The following is a 21,921-nucleotide window of genomic DNA, read 5'->3' on the forward strand; positions in this document are numbered from 1 at the left end:
GATGCAAAAAATAAATAGTGAAGAATTTCAATAGAGAAATGGAATCTCTAACAAGGGACTTAATGGACATTCCAGAACTGAAATGTATAATGCCTGAAATTAAGAATTTATTGGGTGGAATTAACCTTTAACTAGATATAGCAGAAGAAAGATGTGGTAAACTCAAAATCAGATCAGTTGAAATTATTCAAGCTAAAGCTTTATTAGATGAAAAGAATACTGAGTATTGCAGAGTAACTGAATCGTTACTCTGATTCAGAGTAATGCACAGGATAAATTGATGGGGAATTGAGATTAGGCATAATGGTTTGTTATGGTCCAGTATTAGGGTGAAGACAGTAGAATAAAAGGAAGGGATAAATGCACACATTGTAAATTATTATTATAAATATATTGTTACTATAATTATTATAAAAAAGAATGGATATAGTTTGGCAGATCTAAAAATAACTCCAGGACTTGTAGCCAATAATAGACTACAAAATTGAGATTCTGTGCAGGGTGATTTTTACTATCTAATTTTTATAACAATCCTGAACATGAGTTTTTTACTTATGAAAAAACTGCAGCTCATCATGGTTAAGTGACCATCTAAGAGCTTGCCAAGCTGTGATTTGATCCAGGTCTGGCCAGGAGGTCTATACTCTTTCCTGTATATCACATTGTTTCTAGTTTGTAAAAGGGGAAGAATGTAGTATCTTGGGCAGATTTTAAAGTTTTTGGAAAGAGGGAATATTTGGAATCACTAAGTGGCTATGCTGTGTCCTAGAGGAGGTAGCTGCTAAATTGTGTCTGACTCTTTGCGACCCTGTGAACTGCAGCACGTCAGGCTTCCCTGTCCTTCACTATCTCCCAGAGTTTGCTCAGATTCATGTCCATTGAGTCAGTGATGTCATCCAACCATCTCATTCTCTTGTCACCTCCTTTGGGAGCTGGAAATGCTGGTCTGCTAGTGCAGAGCAGAAAGGCTAGGGTGGGAGTAGTAGCTTTGGGGGTTGAAGCCATCTGAATGGATGGATTCATTATCAGATTATGTCAGAAGCCTTGGGGAGCACTTTTTGTATGAGGTAGGAGCACCAGTGGGTGCCAGCAAAGCAGAAAGGGACGAGTCAGGGAGACAGGTGGAATACCAGAGAGTGCAGTGTCACGGGCAACCAAGGGAAAGTTGAGAATTTGTAGAATGGGAAAGTAATTGGTGATATAATTCATTTATTTAACAGATGTTTACAGAGAAGCTAACCATGTGCCTGGCACTGTGCTGAGACCTGGTGATACGGGGCAGTGGTCCAGGCAGACAAGGTTCCTACCCCCAACAGTGAGGTTTTGTTGGGAAAGATAGGTAATAAAAAGTCAGGAAAGAGATATTATGAAGGAGATCAGTAGGTCAGTGCCAGAAAGTGTCAGGGGCTAAGAAAGGCTGCTTTAAACGGGAATATCAAGAAGTGAAAATCTGAAGGGTGAGGAGTCAGCCAGAGGGGAGCCTGGGGAAGAGCATTTGAGATGGAAAGATCAGCAGGTAGAAGGCCTCTGAAGCAGTTGAGAGCTTGGGCAGTTGAGGAATTGAAAGGTGGCCAGTGCAGCTCAAGCTGAGCAAGCACGTGCGGCAGGGATGTCCTGTGGGAGAGAGAGTAGCTTGGTGGTCACGAGCTAGGGCTTCCCTTGTGGCTCAGCTGGTAAAGAATCAGCCTGCAATGTGGGAGACCTGGCTTTGATCCCTGGGTTGGGAAGATCCCCTGGAGAAGGGAAAGGCTACCCATTCCAGTGTTCTGGCCTGGAGAATTCCATGGACTGTATAGTCCATGGGTTTGCAGAGAGTCGGACACGACTGAGCGACTTTCAGGAGCTAGTTATGAAGGACCTGGCAGTGCAGTGGGAGAGCGCTGAACGTTTTTAAGGGACGGAGAGCCATGGTTGAACTCAAAGTTTAAAATGATGCTTCTGGTTGCCGCGTGTAGAAGGCATCGTAGGGCGCAGGCTGACAAGTTGGGCGTTCAGTGCAGTGGCAGATGACAGAATCAGTGAGGCGTGTGTATTGCATGTGGTGTTACATGGATAAGGAGACTGCTCCTTATCAGTGTTTCATGTGACTTATTTCTAGATCCTAGTACCTTCATTATCATGCTCCAGAGAATGGCAGAAGAGATTCTAAGTGTTTTTGTTTTTCTTTTGTGCTTGAAATGATGGATTTAGCTGTTTGGGAAAGAAAGTTCATGCTTCAGAGCACTGATGACACTTTTGCCTAATTCCAGTAAAAGAGATGGAACTTGATGGGGATAGAAATTTTAGAGTCAATGTTGAATTACTGGTTTCCATCAGGGCACTTGTTTCTTTTTCCAGTTCTGTTCACTGTAAGTTGGTGGTGCTAGCAATATGAGATTGTGTAGTCAGTCTCCAGGTGACTTTTTAAAGACATCTTGTTTAGACTCTGTATAGTTTGTTTTTGAGTTTTTAATATGAAAAATGTTAAACACATGTAAAAGCAGGCCCGAGTTTCTCCCCATCATTCAGTGTCAACAGCAGTCTGGTCATGACTCATCTTGTTTCACTGATACCCCAGAGTTCTTACCACCACGCTTGTCCTATTTATTTTTAAGCAAATTCCAGATAAATCGTCGGTAAATATCTCAGTATATACTTCTAAAAGGTAAGGACTTTTCTACATTTTAGTGCTTTGGTTTATTCCCTCTTGGAGCACATAAACAGGTAACCATATAGCTGGATGGTTTGCCTTTGAGAGTGCCAATTTATGCTTATTGTCCAAGTGTATTTATTGATAGGACCGCTTTTCACTTAAAATACTGTCTCCATTTGAACAATAAATTCTGTGATCGCCTTGTATACATGAGAAGCCTTTTCACAGTGGACAGTTAATAAATTCTTCAGTATTGAGTATTTCCCTAATAGCTTGTCGCTTCTCTGTCTTCAATCAGGAGAGAAGCCCCGGAGGTGACTGTTTCAGGAGATGACGCACCGAAGCGCAGTGCTGCGTGAGCCAGAGAGGAGGGGCCTGAGCCACAGGGTGAGAGGGGGTGGAGCGGCCGAGTCGCCCGGATTTTGCCACTTGTTTTCCTCCACCCCATCCTTTCTTTGTTAGGATTTGCTCATAAATGCAGAGCACATTTTTTTATTTTGAAAACAAAAAAGGATATTTTTAACATTTGAATTAAAAGGATAATGCTTTAATATTGACCTACATGGATATTTGGTAAGCTGCTAAACTAAATTACCCAAGTTTAGGTTTTTTTCCATGATTGATTACTATTTGGGTTTTGTTGTCCTTATCTCATGGTCTGCTTACTCAAACCTCTTAGTAACATTGTCATCACTTTCTATTTTTATCTAAAAGGAGAGATGACTCTATCAAACATTTAATAGTTACACATGGTTAGCAAAGGTGGAAGCTAGAGAGACTGACTGAGCATCCATAAAGTGAAAGTGAAGTCGCTCAGTCGTGTCCAACTCTTTGCGACCCCATGGACTGTAGCCTACCAGGCTCTTCCGTCCATGGGATTTTCCAGGCAAGAGCGCTGGAGTGGATTGCCATTTCCTTCTCCAGGGGATCTTCCCGACCCAGGAATGGAACCCAGGTCTCCGGCACTGCAGGCAGATGCTTTTACCGTCTGAGCCAAATGCTGGCCATAAATTACCTCTCATTTTACACTGTCTTGGGGTAGTTTCCTTGCTGTCTGTCTGTGTGTTTTTTAGGCTAAAAGTAGTTCCCTGAGGTCAAAGATTATTTTACATCCTAGCTTCTCCCACGGTTATACTTAGCATGTCTTAGACATGAAGGAGTATGATGAATACTCTTTGGAGGAAATGAATGAAGGAAGTTGGAGGTATTTTTGGCATGAAGTGAAGTCTTTTAGTTGTGTCCGACTCTTTGTGACCCTATGGACTGTAACCTATCAGGTTACTCTGACCATAGGATTTTCCAGGCAAGAATGCTGGAGTGGGTTGTCATTTCCTTCTCCAGGGGGATCTTCCTGACCCAGGGATCAAACCCAGGTCTCCTGCATTGCAGGCAGACGCTTTACCATCTGAGACACAAAAGAAGCCCTTTTTTTTTTTACTTCTAGATGTACTGAAATTGAGGAGAAAGCAAGTGCAAAAGTTTTATAACTTGTGATAGTAAAGTTTGGTAAGAGAAAAGGACTGGGAATGCTGGTTCAAGATTTATTAACCTAAAGTATCCTCCTTTATTTTCATAGCAACACAATGTATTGTTATCTCCACGCATTTATCTTTGTTTTGGGAGATTAGAAACCTGAGGCCTAAAGTCTCACAGCAAATCTCTGTAAAAGATAAGAAATAATATCCCCATTTCTAAGTACAGCGTTCTTTCTGAAAGACCAAGTTACTATTTATATAGAAGATAAATGAGAAGCAAGCTGGGAAATACATTTTTGTCTCTGGATTACTGCACCCACTGCTGGTGAAGATCCAGAGAGTTCTCTTCAGCTCTTTTCCACCACTTTGAATATAATAAATGGAGCTCCTCACAGAGGTTTTTTTTTTTTTTTTGCTTTTCCCCAATACTTAAAGAGGCAATTTTCCTGTCAGTAATGAACATAGATAGGAGGGTGTTTCTCTGTCTCACCACGATGCCTAAGTCTCAAATAACAAATTGTTATGAACATTTTTGCCCTTTGTTGAATGTAGCTGCTAATCATTTTATACGGCTCTAATTGGAAGAAAGTGGGTGTGTCTGAAACTGCTTTTGGACACTTACCTAATCCATCTCTTACTATTAATAACTCCAAGTACAATATCCATGCCAAAAAATAAAACCTGTATTGGATTTAAAATATTCTTCGAGGCACACACCAGTGATCCAATCCATTGTTCCGTCTTACAAGATTTAGGCATTTTCCAAAAAGTTTCAGAAGTGGGAAAGCAAGATTGTTGAGCATAAGGTCATCAAGACTGACACACTTCTCTTTCTTTTGCAGGCCTGAATATTGGCAGTGACACTTAAGAGGCTGGCATTTACTTCTGTTCTAACCAGCTACCTTATAACTGTGAAAAGTAACTATGCATATGTGTTGGTCAGCGAAACCAAGGAACAAGAACTATGGCGGTTGAGGAGGTCTGTCTGATTCCGGGGTGCTTTTCCCTGGCTCCACCATCAGGGACCTTCGCCCTCCCACCTCAACAACCATGTGGTACCCTCTGGCTTTTGACAGAGATTAAGGACATGTTCTTTGGCCTACAGCTAGAACTCAGAATCTGCTGGAGTAGGGTCAGAGACCATTTCAGTCACAGCTGAGGAAGATGAAATTTCCATTCTACTTGGTGCCTTGTCCAGGGAGCACACTAACTCTTGGGAAAGCGTGTTGAGTGAGAAGAGGCTGAGCCTGGCCCACTAGAAACCCGTGGTTATGGCGAGTGAGCCAACGTGACCAGCGGAGGCAAGAGCCGCAGAGGGACTCATGACGGGCTATACCATGTTGCGGAATGGGGGCGCGGGGAACGGAGGTCAGACCTGCATGCTGCGCTGGTCCAACCGCATTCGGCTCACGTGGCTCAGCTTCACGCTGTTCATCATCCTGGTGTTCTTCCCCCTCATCGCTCACTATTATCTCACCACCCTGGACGAGGCAGACGAGGCGGGCAAGCGCATCTTCGGCCCGCGGGCCGGCAGCGAACTCTGCGAGGTGAAGCACGTGTTGGACCTGTGCCGCATCCGCGAGTCCGTGAGCGAGGAGCTCCTGCAGCTGGAAGCCAAGCGGCAGGAGCTGAACAGTGAAATCGCCAAGCTGAACCTGAAGATTGAGGCCTGCAAGAAGAGCATCGAGAATGCCAAGCAGGACCTGCTTCAGCTCAAGAACGTCATCAGCCAGACAGAGCATTCCTACAAGGAGCTGATGGCGCAGAACCAGCCCAAGCTCTCCCTGCCTATCCGCCTGCTCCCGGAGAAGGACGATGCCGGCCTCCCGCCCCCCAAGGCCCAGCGGGGCTGCCGGCTGCACAATTGCTTCGATTATTCCCGGTGCCCTCTGACCTCTGGTTTCCCCGTCTATGTTTATGACAGTGACCAGTTCGCCTTTGGCAGCTACCTGGATCCCTTGGTCAAGCAGGCTTTCCAGGCCACGGCCCGAGCCAACGTTTATGTCACCGACAATGCGGACATCGCCTGCCTTTATGTGATCCTAGTAGGGGAGATGCAGGAGCCCGCCGTGCTGCGGCCCGCCGACCTGGAGAAGCAGCTGTTGTCCCTCCCGCACTGGCGGACGGACGGCCACAACCACGTCATCATCAGCCTGTCTCGGAAGTCGGACACCCAGAACTTACTGTACAACGTCAGCACCGGCCGGGCCATGGTGGCCCAGTCCACCTTCTATGCGGCCCAGTACCGGCCTGGCTTTGACTTGGTGGTGTCGCCCCTAGTCCACGCCATGTCGGAGCCCAACTTCATGGAAATCCCACCACAGGTGCCGGTGAAGCGGAAATACCTCTTCACCTTCCAGGGCGAGAAGATAGAGTCGCTGAGATCCAGCCTTCAGGAGGCCCGCTCCTTTGAGGAGGAGATGGAGGGGGACCCCCCGGCCGACTACGACGATCGGATCATCGCCACCCTCAAGGCCGTCCAAGACAGCAAGCTCGATCAGGTCCTGGTGGAATTCACCTGTAAGAGCCAGCCGAGAGCCAGCCTGCCGACTGAGTGGGCGCTGTGCGGCGAGCGGGAGGACCGCCTGGAGCTCCTGAAGCTCTCCACCTTTGCCCTCATCATCACGCCGGGGGACCCGCGCCTGCTTGTGTCCTCAGGGTGTGCTACCCGGCTCTTCGAGGCCCTGGAGGTCGGGGCTGTCCCGGTGGTGCTGGGGGAGCACGTGCAGCTCCCCTACCAGGACGTGCTGCAGTGGAGCGAGGCGGCGCTGGTGGTGCCCAAGCCGCGGGTCACTGAGGTCCACTTCCTGCTGCGGAGCCTCTCGGACAGCGACCTGCTGGCCATGCGGCGCCAGGGCCGCTTCCTCTGGGAGACCTACTTCTCCACCACGGACAGTATCTTCAGCACCGTGCTGGCCGTGATCCGGACGCGCATCCAGATCCCAGCCGCTCCCATCCGGGAGGAGGCCGCGGCCGAGATCCCGCACCGCTCGGGCAAGGCGGCCGGCACCGACCCCAACATGGCGGACACCGGGGACCTGGACCTGGGCCCGGTGGAGACCGAGCCGCCCTACGCCTCGCCCAAGTACCTCCGCAACTTCACCCTCACCGTCACTGACCTCTACCGCAGCTGGAACTCCGCCCCAGGGCCTTTCCATCTCTTCCCCCACACGCCCTTTGACCCCGTGCTGCCCTCGGAGGCCAAGTTCCTGGGCTCAGGGACCGGATTCCGGCCCATTGGTGGCGGGGCCGGGGGCTCCGGCAAGGAGTTTCAGGCTGCGCTGGGCGGCAACGTCCCTCGGGAGCAGTTCACGGTGGTAATGTTGACTTACGAGCGGGAGGAGGTGCTCATGAACTCCTTAGAGAGGCTGAACGGCCTCCCTTACCTGAACAAGGTCGTGGTGGTGTGGAATTCTCCCAAGCTGCCGTCAGAGGACCTGGTGTGGCCTGACATTGGGGTCCCCATCATGGTAATGATAGAGCCACGAGCGGTTTCTTTACCGCGCCAGAGGCTAGTTCATTCTTGATGCTCTCTTTCCTGTAAAGATGCTGTGTGTGTGTTTTTTTTAACCTATTCAGATTCTTACCCTTGCTTCTGTTTGAGTTCTTTCAGGTCTTGCCAGTTCTCTGCTGCTCACTTCCAAAGGCCCCTAAGACGTTCCCATAGGGAGACTGATACTGGCCCTGTGAAGGTTTACAAAACCCTGTCATCGACCTCGTAGACATCTTCTCTGTCCTTACAAAGGGGCTGACAATGAGAATGATGATGAAAAGCTGACGTTTATTTAAGAAGCACTCATAATTTTAGAGTTTATAGAGCTTACAGTAACAGTTATGAGCTAGTATGATTTCTTAACTGAGGCTTAGACATGTTAACTATTTTGCCCAGGGTCACGATTAGCATTTGTGGAGGAGCTGAGCTTTTAGTGTGCCTGATTCCAGGAGCTGTGGTTTTAATCATCTCCCAAAGGGTTTAGGAAGGAGACCTGTTCCATTTCACAGGATTGTCTTCCTCTGGGAGACTGGTGTCAGGGTTTGGTATTTTGGGAGTTGGAGACCTTGGACCTTTTCTGTAGTTTCATTCTCATAAAACTCTTCTCTGTTATGGTTAGGATGATGTATTCTACAGGAAAAGTAATACCCAAATATGCAGGATAGAGCTTTAGTTCTGAGTACTTTGTTTATCCACCTTCTGTTGTACGTTTGTCCATCTAGAAGGAGATTACCCATTTCTCTTAAATGTGAGGCCTAAGAACAGATCTCAAGCCACATGGCAACACTTTACCATGCAGCACAGGTACTTTCCAGAAAAGGCAGCAAAGAGGGGCCAAAGTCTGATAAGCCATCACTGCTAGACGCTTGCTTAAGAAAATTAGTCGTTTTTAGCAAGAATTTGCCTTGAAAGGGAACGTTTAGGCTAGACCAGTTTTTAAAATATTTATTTCATTGAGCTAATTCACATGAAATATTTTCTAATCAGCATTATGGTAAATGGGAAAGTATGAGTTTTGGCACAGTAGAGACCTAGGATTAAATAGTCATTTTGTGATCTTTGATAAGTTAATTAACTCCTTTGACATCAGGATTAAAGAGGGATCTAAGATAATACAGGGCTTCCCTGATAGCTCATTGGTAAAGAATCCGCCTGCAGTGTCGGAGACCTGGGTTCGATCCCTGGGTTCGGAAGATCCCCCGGAGAAGGGAAAGGCTACCCGTGCATTCTGGCCTGGAGAATTCCATGGGCTGTATAGTCCATGGCGTCTCAAAGAGTCTGACATGACTGAGCCACTTTTTCTTTCACTGAGATAATACAAGTAGTCAGTTAAGTCGCTCAGTCATGTCGGACTTTTTGTGACCCCATGGACTGCAGCACACCAGGCCTCCCTGTCGCTCACCAACTCCTGGAGTTTCCTCAAACTCATGTCCATTGAGTCGGTGATGCCACTCAACCATCTCATCCTCTGTCGTCCCGTTCTCCTCCCGCCTTCAATCCTTCCCAGCATCAGGGTCTTTTCCACTGAGGCAGTTCTTCACATCAGGTGGCCAAAGTATTGGAGGTTCGGCTTTAGCATCAGTCCTTCCAATGAATATTCAGGACCGATTTCCTTTAGGAGGGACTTGTTGGGTCTCCTTGCAGTCCAAGGGACTCTCAGGAGTCTTCTCCAACACCACAGTTCAAGAGCATCAATTCTTTGGCGTTCCACTTTCTTTATAGTCCAACTATCACATCCATACATGACTACTGGAAAAACCATAGCTTTGACTAGATGGACCTTTGTTGGCAAAGTAATGTCTCTGCTTTTTAATATACTGGAAAAGTGCCCAATAATTATTTGATTCCTATTTATTCCTTCATGTCAAAGGAGATGGAAGTCAGCATGGATGTTCTGCTTATGTTAAGGACCCACTTCACTGATAAACCTCCTTGTACCCACGACTTAATTTCCCTTGTGTCTTAACTGTTACTACCTTTCTTCTCTTGTACAAATCTTTTTTTTTTTTTTTTTTTTTACAAATGCCACTACTTTCTTCCTACTGCTGCTAATCTTTTCTTGTATTTTATTTAATTGAATTTATAATCAGAGACTCTTCAAAAACTGTAGGGTGCTGCAAACTTTTGACCCCAGAATTTATTTTGTATATTAAGAAAGCTTTGTAGACAGGGAGATTTCTCTCTAGACTTCTTCCCAAATACGTTTCACTTTTTTTCTTTCCTAGTTACAACTTTTTGAATGTCATCAAAATTAAAAAAAAAAAAAAATCGTTCTGTGAAAGGTCGATGCTCCTCATTAGCAAAGCAGCCTGTGTTTTCCATTTTGCTGAGTTTTCTGTAAATTTGTTAGGGACGTGGAGAAGCTGATGCCGCCACGGTTAACGGTGTCTGAAGTGCAGCAGAGTGCTTGCCAGAATGAGTCCTTCCTTTTAACTCTGGTGGGAGATAAATCGTTCTCTTTGATTACTGAGCCACTCATTGCAGCAATACCATGCTTAGTCAGAAAGGGCCAGAAACTCTCCAGGCTGGGGGCAGCTCTGAATAGCTTGTCCGTATTAGTGGTACACATTTTTTTTTTTGTCTTTCTCCCTAATTCCTATGAAAAAAGAAGAAACTCTTTCAAGCTGGAAAATTTCACCCCATTCTCTAAATATTTGGACTGCTTTCTATTCAGTATGTAGGAGAGGCAGGGTTTTTGGGCAGCAGTTGAGCTGCCGCCCTCTGGGGCACAGAGCTATCACGGTGGGCTGAGAGGGAGGGTGGCCCTCCGCGGTGGGAAGTGGTAGCGTTAGGAGCCGTCTGAGAGTGGGTTTTCCGCCGAGGATGCAGACGTGACCTCTTTGTTCATGTTGTTATAGTTAACAGTAGATCTCTGTAAGATGACCGGGCAGTCTTTCAGGTTCCATTCCTTCAGGGAAGATGATTTGAGCTAAAAGAAGCAACCCAGGAGCCTACCTGCCACTTCAGAAAATGTTGGGCAGTCTGTGGGTGTCTTCTGCTCAGGGTGCCATCGTAGCAGCGGGCACAAATGCTGTCTGTCTGTGGGCTGTGAAGTCTGTTGAGCCCTCGGTGTTCAAGTAGAGAGCAGGGTTGTCTCGGGCGTACCTACTGGGGCCTGTGGTGAAATCCCTCTCTCTTTTCCATTACTTACCAAGCAAGGGGGAAGCTACTCTGGGTCTGGCAGAGAGTAAGTGTGATTTTCACTGCCACCCTCCTGCCCAGCATGCTTTATGTAAAGAGAGTTTCAGTTGAGATCAGGTAGGGCCTGTTCGAATTGACAGTGCTGCCCACAGGGAGGTGGGTTCTCTCACCGGGATGGTAGGGATGGCTGCACCAGAGGTATCTTTCTGTCTCTTACTTGTTTGTGAGCAGTTGAATCGGGTTCCTTAGCTCCTTGAGTGGAATGTCATGAATGTTTAATGGAAGTCAAATGGAGGGTGGCGTTGGGCCAGGGGATTTGAAGGCCTGCCTTTTGAAAAGCTCCCTTCTAGGGGGGAAGTCAGCACTTTCATGCATCTTAAAGATTTTCCACTGTTTCCTGGCTGCCGTTGTTTGTAGTGATAGTCAGTGATTTCTCAAATATTTATTTCCCCATAGGTAGTGTGTTATTTTTCTCTGGCCACTTTGAAGACTTTTTCTATACACGGGGTTTCCAGCAGTTTGACTGTGATGCGCCTCTGCGTGGTTTTCTTTGATCTGTGTTCTGATTGGGCTTCACTTAGTCTCTTAAGGGCTTATCCCAGGTGGCTTAGTGATAAAGAACCCGCCTGCCAGTGCAGGAGATGTGGGTTCAATGCCTGGGTGGGGAAGATCCCCTGGAGAAGGAAATGGCAACTCACTCCAGTATTCTTGTCTGGGAAATCTCATGAACAGATGAGCCTGGTGGGCTACAGTCCATGGAGTCACAAAGAGTGGGACAACACTTAGCAACTAAACAACAAGGCTCTTAAATCTAGTAATTTATGTATTTTAAAATTATATTTGGGGAATTTTTTTATTCAATATTTAATCAGGTATTTTTTTCCTCTTTGGGGACTTCATTCTGTGTATACTAGGCATTAAAAAATATATTTTACAATTTTATTTGTCCATTATACTATACTAGGCATTTTGATACTGTCTTGCAGTTTTCGGCAGCTCTGTTTATTGTTTAAAAATCATTTTTTATCTTTGATAATTTCTGTTGATATGTCGTCACATTTGCTGACTTTGGTGTCTACACTGTTCTTCATTGAGTCAGTTTTATATTTCAGATACTGTGTTTTCCAGTTTAAGAATTTCCACGTTTTTAAAAATAATAGTTTCTGTTTCTCTCCTGAGATTTCCTGTTTCGTTTTTTCCCATTCTAAATACACCTCGTTTAAAAATGTATTTTATTTATTTGGCTGCATTGAGTCTTCGTTGCAGCACGTGGAGTCTTCATTGGTTCACGTGGGATCTTTCATTGCTGTGCATGGACTCACTAGTTGTGGCACAGGGGCTCTGGAGCGTGAGGGCTCAGTAGTTAAGCACACGGGCTTTCTTGCTCCTTGCCGTGTGGAATCTTAGTTCTCTGATCAGGGATCAAACCCACGTCCCTTGCATTGGAAGGCAGATTCTTAACCGCTGGACCACCTAGGAAGTCCCTACTTCACTTCAATGAGTGCAGTTATGTTAGCTGCTTTAACCTCTTGGTCTGCTAATTCCAGCATATGGGTTGAGTATTCATTGTAATTGGGGGTCATATTCTTCTGGTTAGTCTGGTTCTTTGTACAGCAAACAGTTTTGTATTAAATTGTGAATGTCGCGAAGACTGTGGATTTTGTTTTATTTCTCTGAAAAGTGTTGAGCTTTTAGTTTTAGCGGGAAGTTAATTTGGTTGGACAGCAAGTTCTCTTGGGTGGCAACACAAATGTTAGTTCAGCCTTTTTATCTGTAGCTGGTCTGCTTGTGAACAGCAGAAAGAATGCATGGTTCTGGGGTGACCTGGAGACTGGGAGCTTTATACACAGAACTTGGAGCTCTCCTGTCTGGTTCTCTCTCTGCTGCAACTCCTTTCTTCCAGGGGTGGTGGTTGCCCCAGGCTCTTTCCTCTTATTCCTCAGGCCAGAACAGCTGGGTGCTGTATGCAAGTTTAAGCTATCCTTGGTACCAGCTCTGGTCTACGCTCAAGGGGAAAGCGGCGGTGATTCTCCCCATGTCAGTAATTCCTTCCTAAATTTTGGCTCCCCTTCGTAATGTGTCGCCTTCTGCTCAGTCTGGTGTCTTCAGGTAATGCTCTTTTGGTATTTTTGTCCAGAGTTAATGTTGCCGTCAGTAGGAGGCTGCGTCTGGGTGGGCAGGAGCCTCCAGCTGGTCTCTGATACACAGCCCCACCCAAAATATTGGTTCAGGTTACTGGTTTATTCTGACCAATTAACACATCTTTTTCACTCTGCTTTACATTTTGGAAAATAGTATATAGGGTGGCCTTGTTGGAGCATCCTGTGGAAACAAGAACATCAAACTCGGTCCTTTTGCAGTTTTACAAAGGGGACTTTGCTGTTCACCGTGTAGTCTTGCCCACTCAAAACACTGTCCATCTCTAGGCTGTGAACTCGCTTGTTTGTACGTCCCTGACAGCCGAGGCCCTCAATCCTTAGTTTTTAGTTCTGTTCTCTATAAAGGGTACAGCTCCTTTAAATAGGGTGCCTAGGAGGACTTTTTTGAAGAGGTGACATTTGAGCAGAAGCCTGAGGGAAGTGGGAGAATGGACCATGTAAATTCTGGGGGGATGTACAGAGAACAGGAAGTGCAGGAAGCTTGTTGTGCTCAGGCCATGGCAGGGGGACCCTGTGTGCCCTGGGCGGAATGATCCAGAGTAGAGCTTGAGAGGAGGTTGGAGGAGACAGAGGCGGCACATGTAGGCCATGGTGAGGACTGAAGGTTTTATTCTCAGTGTGTGAGGGTGCAAGGGGAGGGTTTTGAGCAGAGAGAAATATGATACTGTGGGATGATGGGGGAAAGAGCAGACAGAGTTGAAAGGCTATTGCAGGAGCCCAGGTGAGGGGTGCTGGCGGCCTGGATGGGGCAGTCATGGTGGAGATGGTGATTCAGAGAGAAGTGTATCATACTGCTGTGGGAGTCTCCAGGGTCTCTGGAGATGAGGCCAGAACGCGCTGTGTTGCCCAAGAGAAGATTGTGGAGATATGAGGTGGTTTTTCAGCCCTTTTCCCCTCTCTCCCAGTCCTTGATACTAGAATTGAACAAGGCAGGTTCTGTCTGGGGAACTTAATGTCATGCCAGGGTGGTTATTTTAGTCCTGTTGCCCCAGGAGTCTGCTGAGGAAGGTTGGAGGAGAAACCGGCTGTGTTGTTAACTCAAGAGTCGTTACAGTTCAGGCTTGGGCCTCTGCCAGCTGGGCCGTTAAAGGCTTCATTTCTTGCTGGCTAGCCCGCCAGGCTCCTCTGTCCATGGGGTTTTTCCCAGCAATAATACTGGAGTGGGTTGCCGTTTCCTCCTCCTGGGAATCTTCCTGACCTGGGGTTGAATCTGTGTCTCCTGCATTGCTGGCTGATTCTTTACTACTGAGCCACTGGGGAGGCCCTCAGATACTGAGTTATTTGCTACTAATTCGGAAAAGACTTATCATGATAGCTAATTAAATACTTACTAAGTGAATTGATACTTGGCTAATTAACGTGAATTTTCGGATTTTACCTGGGTTTAGAAACCAAATGGTTAGTTAACATATTGGCAGAAAGGATTCTATTTAAGTAGTAGTTCTTTTATCATTCATAAAGTCCAGAATTCCTCAGAACCCGGGTTGAATGTTAACTGAGGATACTGATTGTTTTCCGTATGTTTTGTACGACATGTACAGCTCATGCATTTGCATACACTGGGGGTCTAGGTTCTGCCTGTTGCCCTATTCTTTTGTGGTGAGAAGAGGGGCGCCTTCATGAATGAAGGTGAACAGAGGACTAGGGGCCATCATCTGAGTACTGTATGTGAAACAGGAAAAAGAGCGTCAGTGAGCACTGCTCCTGACCTTGACTGTTGTAGGTTGATGGATTTTTTTTTTTTTTGCTCTAGAAAACTAGATTAGATACTAAGAGGTTTCAGTATAATCAGTGTTTATAGTTGACATATAAACTTTTCAAGTCTTTATTCCATATTCTGAAAATATGGATGGGACTGGACTAAGTTAGGTCCTATTTCCTGTTTGTTTATTCATTTGTAAAGCACTTGTTGAACACCTTCTGTATGGCAGGCACTGTGCTCTGTACATTCTGGTCAGTGTCATACCGGTAGTTAAATCAATAGCTTGAAGGTCAGTCTTCATGCTCACAAGTCACTAAGCTGTAGTCATAAGGCATGAAAAAAACAGCCAATGTTGAGGGAGCGAGGAGGAGCATTGTTTTAATTTGAAAGAAAACAACATCAACAGAAGTGAGAATATTTCCTAATCATGACATCTTCTGGTTGACTCATTTCTTTCACGTTTGATCTGCCCTTTGTCAGGTCCTTAGAGGCCCATGCTGTTCTGCATGTTTGCGTTACAGATATTTAAATCTCTTTGTCCTTCTGATTTTGGTGCCAGAATGGATAATGGTTGATTCACTGAGCTTTTGTCTAGCCATTAAGCACTACAGCTCTGAAGCAAAACTGGTAGAAGAAAGCTTTTCCTAAAAGAAAATTTTAATTTATTTATTTGGCCGCGCTGGGTCTCAGGTGTGCCATGTGGGACCGTAAGTTGCGGCATATGGGGTCTGGGATTGAACCCAGGCCCCCTGCATTGGGAGCTTGAAGTCTTGGCCACTGGACCACCAGGGAAGTCCCAAAGAAAGCTTTTACTTCACCCACCCTTCCCTCACCCTTTGATTTTAGTTTGTATTTGCGAACTTTGTAAAGGCAGAAATCCTTTTGGTTATGAGAAAGAGGTGACGTGCTTACATTACGAATTACACGTATTCAGAGTTGGCTTTGCTCTCTCCTGGTGGTTGGTTCTGAAAATGGCGCAGTGACATTTGGGCTGGATAGTTCTGTGTTGTGGGGAGCAGCCCTGTGCAGTGTGGGATTGCAGCATCCCTGGCCTCTGCCCACTAAGTGCAAGCAACCCGCTGGCCACCCAGTGGTGACAACCAAAGATGTGCACAGACATTGTCAAGTGTCCCCTGAGGGTCACAATCACTCCTAGCTGAGAATCCTTAAAGCAGACCTGCTGACCGGAGTTTTTCGTGGGTTAACCACAAGTGGGCTGCAGCCATACTTGACTCTGTGTTTCTCTGAATCCTGGAAAGCTTCTCTTTTATTCCGATTCAGTTCCCTTACCCTGAAGATCTTGCTGTCGTCCAGCCCCGAGGAGTAATGCCAGGATGAGCTGAGACAGAACATGTGCTATATTCCTGAATCCAGAGGACTTGTTCTTAATGGACATGCCTCTTAATGAACTTTGATAAACTTGCTAAAAAACTGAATGTGAAATCTAGGCCAACACACACTTGATATGAGACCTTCCGCTCCATCTCGGTTTTCCACAGGACAGGCAGCTCCTCTTGATTGGATTCACTTTGTAATGAGACCAAAAGTCTGGCTGTGTTCTAGGTATCAGAGCATGATGGTGTTAGTTTTTATTGTTGTTTCTGAATTTTAGATGAAGGAGTTGACTGTAGCGTTGTCAAGTGTGGCTGGTAAGTAGCTCCCGTTTTTCGCACAACATCGTGCTGTGCTGACTCCGCACAGAGGCTGCCTACTCAGGTTCATGCATGTAGTAAGTGGTAGAATTGAAATCTGAACTCAGGTCTTTCTGGTTGACTCCAAAGCCATGCTTTCCCCTCTGTCCCAGCGCCTCTCAAAGTGCGGCGTGCCTAGGACTCACTCTGGAGATATTAAAACGCAGGTCCTGGCTAGGTAGGTTTAGGACGGCTGGCAATTCTGCCTTTCTAATGGAATCCTGGGTGACGCCCATGTTGCTGACTTTGGGATCACACTTTGAGTACTAGAGCTCTGTGCTGTGTTCCTGGATTTTTTTTGCTTTTCCTTCTCTTTTTGGTTCTGCTGAGTCTTTGTTGCTGCTTGTGGGCTTTCTATAGTTACAGTGAGTGGGGGCTACTCTTCCTTGCAATGTGAGAGCTTCTCATGGAGGCTTATCTTGTAGAGCACAGACCCCAGGGGCACGGGCTTCACTAGTTGCGGCTTGCAGGCTCTAGAACGCAGGCTCAGCCGTTGTAGCGTATGGGCTTAGTTGCTCTGTGGCACGTGGGGTCTTCCCAGACAAGACCGGGTCAAACCCACGTTCCCTGCGTCGGCAGGTGGATTCTTATCTACTGCGCCACCAGGGAAGCCCCTGAATTGTTAATTGTGGTATAGATAATCCTCTTGGTGATTGACCCACAAAATTGGTAACCTACAGTTGAGCATTCAGTAACCGGATGTTTTACTGAATGTTTTCTTCGTTTTAAGCGATGTGTATTCCCTGGTAGGGTTGAGGGAAAGCTCTGTCCACTGAACAGGCAGCATTGCCGTTCTGTGTTGAGTGAATGCTGGGTGCGCTTGGAAAGTAATGGGAAAGATCCCAGGGTAGTTTGTGGGGGCAGGCATTACAGTGTGCAACTGCCGAGGTCCACTGACCCAGGGTGGACGTTATTTTACATTTCCACATGTCTGAAATTGGGTGTGTGTCTTAAACCACAGATGGCATTTTACCGGCACTGGATGCTGGCAGTTGACTTCTGCTACCGTGACCGGCGTCCTACTCCCTGGGAGTTGAGCTGGGCAACCCGCACAGCGAGCAGCTGGCCACCTCCCCTGCGCGTCCCTCTCTCTTTCCTGACCCGGCCTTCAGTGCCTTTGTTCTGTCACTGCTGAACCCAAGCTTGGGAGGTCCAGGCCATAAGCACGGAGATTTTTTCTTGTTCAAAAGTGCTGCAGGGCAAGATGGATTTCTGTGTCTTTTGCTTTGCCCCTGATGTCTGCTGTTGGTAGCAGCAAATCTGTTACCAATTTCCCCTTGTTCTTACTTGGTAGGGACTCCTCCAGGACTGAGTCGAAATTTTAAAAAGCTCTTACTAGAGTAAACATTCTAAATGGTGAACTATTTTTTCGTATTTTTCTTATTTGGCGGCATTTTTATTTCTTGATAGTACACAAATTAATAATGCATTTTTCATAGGGCCTATAGCTAGATGAGACTTACAGGTTTAACCTAAGTTTCCCAGAAGAAGACTGATTTGGAGTAGGGAGGCGTGAGTTAGGAGTCTAGCTCTGTGAGGGGCCTGTTGTCAACATGCAAAGTAAAAGTTGACGGAATGATCTCCGAGGCCCTTCTGGCTCTGAACTAATTGGATTCTAAGTGTGCTGGAATGAATGAATTGAAATGTGAGGTCTCTGCTTTAAGAACATAGAAGAAGTGATTATTAGTACTTTTGACAAGATTGGTGAGCAAGGAGACATCTGAGCCGGGTGTTCAGGGGGAGAATAGTTGTGGTGGAGGAATAGGAGAGAGAGAGGATTTTAAGCTGAAGAGACAGTGCTCACAAGGTCCTGGGAGAACCTTTAAAACCATTCACACGGACTTCCCTGGCGGTCCAGTGGCTGAGATTCTGTGCTCCCAGCGCAGGGGCCGTGGGTTCAGTTCCTGGTCGGGGAACTGAGATCCCACATGCTGCGCGATGTGACCAACCAATGAACAAAAACACTCAGCTTTTAGACCCTGGATAAAATTATATTCATCACGTCACGTAGAGGTGAGCCTCAGTACAGGTGTCCCATTGCAAGAAGGATGTCCCTTCCCAACTGTCTAAAAAGATGATTACTCAAGACGTTCTCTTTGTTTCTGGCTTTTGAGAATAAAATGATTCCTCACTAGTTAGTCAATACTTAATGGGTATAGAAACCATAAAATTAAAGGAGCTATCAGAGTACTCGAGTCTGTCCATCCTTGTTTGAGTTTCAGAGTCAAAGTGAATACTAAAGCTACCACCTAGTAGTAGCTACTATCTGAGGCACACTTGAAAGAAAAAAAGTGAAAGTGAAGTCTCTCGGTCGTATCTGACTCTTTGTGACCCCATAAACTGTAGCCCACCAAGCTCCTCTGTCCATGGGATTTTCCAGGCAAGAATACTGGAGTGGGTTGCCATTTCCTTCTCCAGGAGATCTTCCCTACCCAGGGATTGAACCTGGGTCTCCTGCATTGTAGACAGACGTATTATTGTCTCAGCCACCAGGGAAGTCCACTAGGGAAGCCTCCCAGGGAGGCACATTTAAATAATTTTAAAAGTTATAATGCAGTTCTTACGATCGAGCACTGCATCTTTGTTTCGGGAAGAAATAACAGCTTTGCATATGTCAGTCACTTGGGATAAGATTCTTTGAATTCGGAATTTCTTTGGGCACAGAAGCTCTTAGTTTTACTGAGTCAGGTTCCCCTTGAGAGAAAAAGCTCTTGTAAGTGTAGTCGGTGTTGCAGGTAGCAGTTGCAGAAGCAGAGTAATTAACCTCAACTGGATGGGCTCGCCTTAGTTGTTTCAGATGGAAAAGAAAGGCCTTTAAATCGGGACTCAGAAAGGACACAGACTCCAGGGAGTTCTGAGTTGGGTTTCCAGGGGATTCCGGAGCTGAGGATCGTAACCTCAGTTCTGCTCTGCCGCTTTGTGTTCTCTTGGGAAAGTTATTGTTAATATCCCTAAACCGTGTCTGTTGCATACTTAAAATAATCCTCAGCTTTAGCTTGTTTCCCAGGAAAATTAGTTAGCAAATGAATAAAGCTTCCAATGGGAAATCTTTATAAATTTGCCGAATTATAAGGTAGTTTTTGTTCCTGTAAGACGTGTGCTCGATTGTACAGTTTGGCTTTGTTGTTGTTATTCATTCTCTAAATCGTGGGCAACTCTTTGGGACCCCGTGAACCACAGCACGCCAGGCACCGTCTCTTCAGTATCTCTCAGAGTTTGCTCAAATTCGTGTTAACTGAATCAGTGATGCTGTATCCAGCCATCTCTTCCTCTGTTGCCCCCTTCTCCTCCTGCCTTCAACCTTTCCAGCATCAGGATCTTTTCCAATGAGTCGGTTCTTCACATCAGGTGGCCAAAGGATTGGACCTTCAGCATCAGTCCTTCCAATGAATATTGGAACAAGAGGCTCTTTAGTTCTTCTTCACTTCTGCATATTTAGCCACAATCTCCTTTGACCTAAAGACAGCCCTCTTTTGCATTCTGCATTACATCATTGATCATCAGTGTTTTTCCTTTCTCTTTACAGGTGGTTCGTACTGAGAAGAACAGTCTGAACAACCGATTCCTGCCGTGGAATGAAATCGAGACAGAGGCCATCCTGTCTATTGATGATGACGCTCACCTCCGCCATGATGAAATCATGTTTGGGTTTCGGTGAGGAGCTGATTTTTAATCAAGAAACGCTTTTGTTGGCAAGTGACAGGAAACTAACTCAAAGGCTGGATGAGGCAGCCAAATGAGTTTCGTAGCTGGTAGTAACTGAGACATCTTGTGTGCTAAGTCGCTTCAGCTGTGTCTGACTCTGTGCCACCCCAGGGACCGTAGCCCACCAGGCTCCTCTGTCCATGGGATTGTCCAGGCAAGAATAGTGGAGTGGGTTGCCATGCCCTTCTCCAGGGGATCTTCTCGACCTAGGGATTGAACCCTCATCTCTTACGTATCCTGCATTGGCAGGAGGGTTCTTTACCACTAGCGCCACCTGGGAAGCCCCAGGACCTAAATATCTCACTTTGAAGGAACAGTACAGATAAGAGAACAGAGTAGATCAGGGCCACTCAGAGTGTCCAGTCCTGGCGCTGACTCATGGACAGTTTATTTCCTGTCCAAAGTGAGGTAAGTACAGAAATTGAGGGTAGACATTTAGAAGCCTTTAAATAACTTGACATTTACCATGACATCCAAGTGTGAACGCTTTTCTTGTAATTCATTTTTGAGTAACATCTATTGAGTATAATTCATACGTCCTACAGTTCACTCATTTAAGGGTCCCATTCAGTGGCTTCTAGCGTATTTACAAGGTTGTGCAACTGTCACCGTGATCTGCTTTAGAAATCTTCATCGCCATCAGAAGAAAGCTTGTACCCATTAGCAGTCATTCTCTGTTTTTCTCCGACTCCTCTAAAGCATTGGCAACCATTAATGTACTTAGTTTCTCTGTAAGTTTATCTGTTATAGACGTCCCATATACATGGTACAGTGTAACATGTGCTCCTTGGTAACTGGTTTCTTTCACTTAACGGTGCTTTCGGCGTTCGTCTGTCTAGTGGCATCTGTCAGCACTTCATTCTGTACGGACGTGCACCTTCTGTTGACTCCCAGGCGGCTCAGTGGTAGAGAATGTGCTTGCCAATGCAGGAGACGTGGATTCGACCCCTGGGTTAAAGTTCCCTGGAGAAAGAAATAGGAACCCACTCCACTATTCTTGCCTGGGAAATCCCATGGACACAGGAGCTGGCAGGCTGCGTCTGTGGGGTCGCAGAGAGTTGGACACGACTGAGCACGCACGCACACATTTTATTTGTCCATTTTTGGACACTTGGGTCATTTCTGCTTCTTTGCTATTGTGAATACTGCTATGAACATTAATGTACATGCTTTTTTATATGACTATTTATAGATACATACTTGGTTTAACATTTTGAAGAACTCCCAGCCTGTTTTCCAGAGTAGCTGCACCATTTTATATTGTACCAGCAGCGAATGAGGGTTCTGATTTCTCTGTGTCTTTGTCGACACTTGATCTTTTCTGTAATTATAGCCCTCCTACTGGGTGCAAAGTGGTATTTCAGTGTAGTTTTGATTTGCATTTCCCTAATGACTTAGGATATTGCTCATCTTTTCATGTGTTTAGGAATAAACTTATATATCTTCTTTGAAGAGATGTCTATTTAGATACTTTGCTGTTTGTTATTTGGGTTGTCTGTTTTGTTTTTTTTTTAAACTGTAAACTTTTTGTTTTGTAGTGGGAAATAGCCAGTTAACATTGTGGTAGTTTCAGGTGAACAGCAGAGGGACTCAGCCATGTATCTATGTGTATCCATTCTTCCGGAGAAGGCAGTGGCACCCCGCTCCAGTACTCTTGCCTGGAAAATCCCATGGACGGAGGAGCCTGGTTAGGCTGCAGTCCATGGTATCGCTAGAGTCAGACACAACTGAGCAACTTCACTTTCACTTTTCACTTTCATGCATTGGAGAAGGAAATGGCAACCCACTCCAGTGTTCTTGCCTGGAGAATCCCAGGGACGGGGGAGCCTGGTGGGCTGCCGTCTATGGGGTCGTACAGAGTTGGACACCACTGAAGCGACTTAGCAATCCATTCTTCCCCAGACCACCCCCTCCCCCCGCCCC

The 21,921-nt window shown here is 46.0% G+C and overlaps 1 protein-coding gene across 4 annotated transcripts in view; it reads left to right on the forward strand.

Moving 5' to 3' along the window:
- EXTL3 (exostosin like glycosyltransferase 3) overlaps nt 1–21,921 on the forward strand; it is a 132,027-nt gene that overhangs the window by 87,053 nt on the left and 23,053 nt on the right. For all 4 annotated transcript variants that reach the window (XR_011464259.1, XM_070371016.1, XM_070371015.1 and 1 more), the window contains exons 2-4: nt 2,931–3,019; nt 4,950–7,577; nt 19,820–19,947. Coding sequence is in view for 3 of the 4 variants with exons in the window: in XM_070371016.1 (XP_070227117.1) it covers nt 5,430–7,577; nt 19,820–19,947 (2,276 nt within the window). In the remaining variant the exon portion in view is untranslated. The remainder of the gene's footprint in view (nt 1–2,930; nt 3,020–4,949; nt 7,578–19,819; nt 19,948–21,921) is intronic.

This window comes from Bos mutus, chromosome 5 (assembly GCF_027580195.1).
Source record: "Bos mutus isolate GX-2022 chromosome 5, NWIPB_WYAK_1.1, whole genome shotgun sequence".
Classification (NCBI taxonomy): Eukaryota; Metazoa; Chordata; class Mammalia; order Artiodactyla; family Bovidae; genus Bos; species Bos mutus.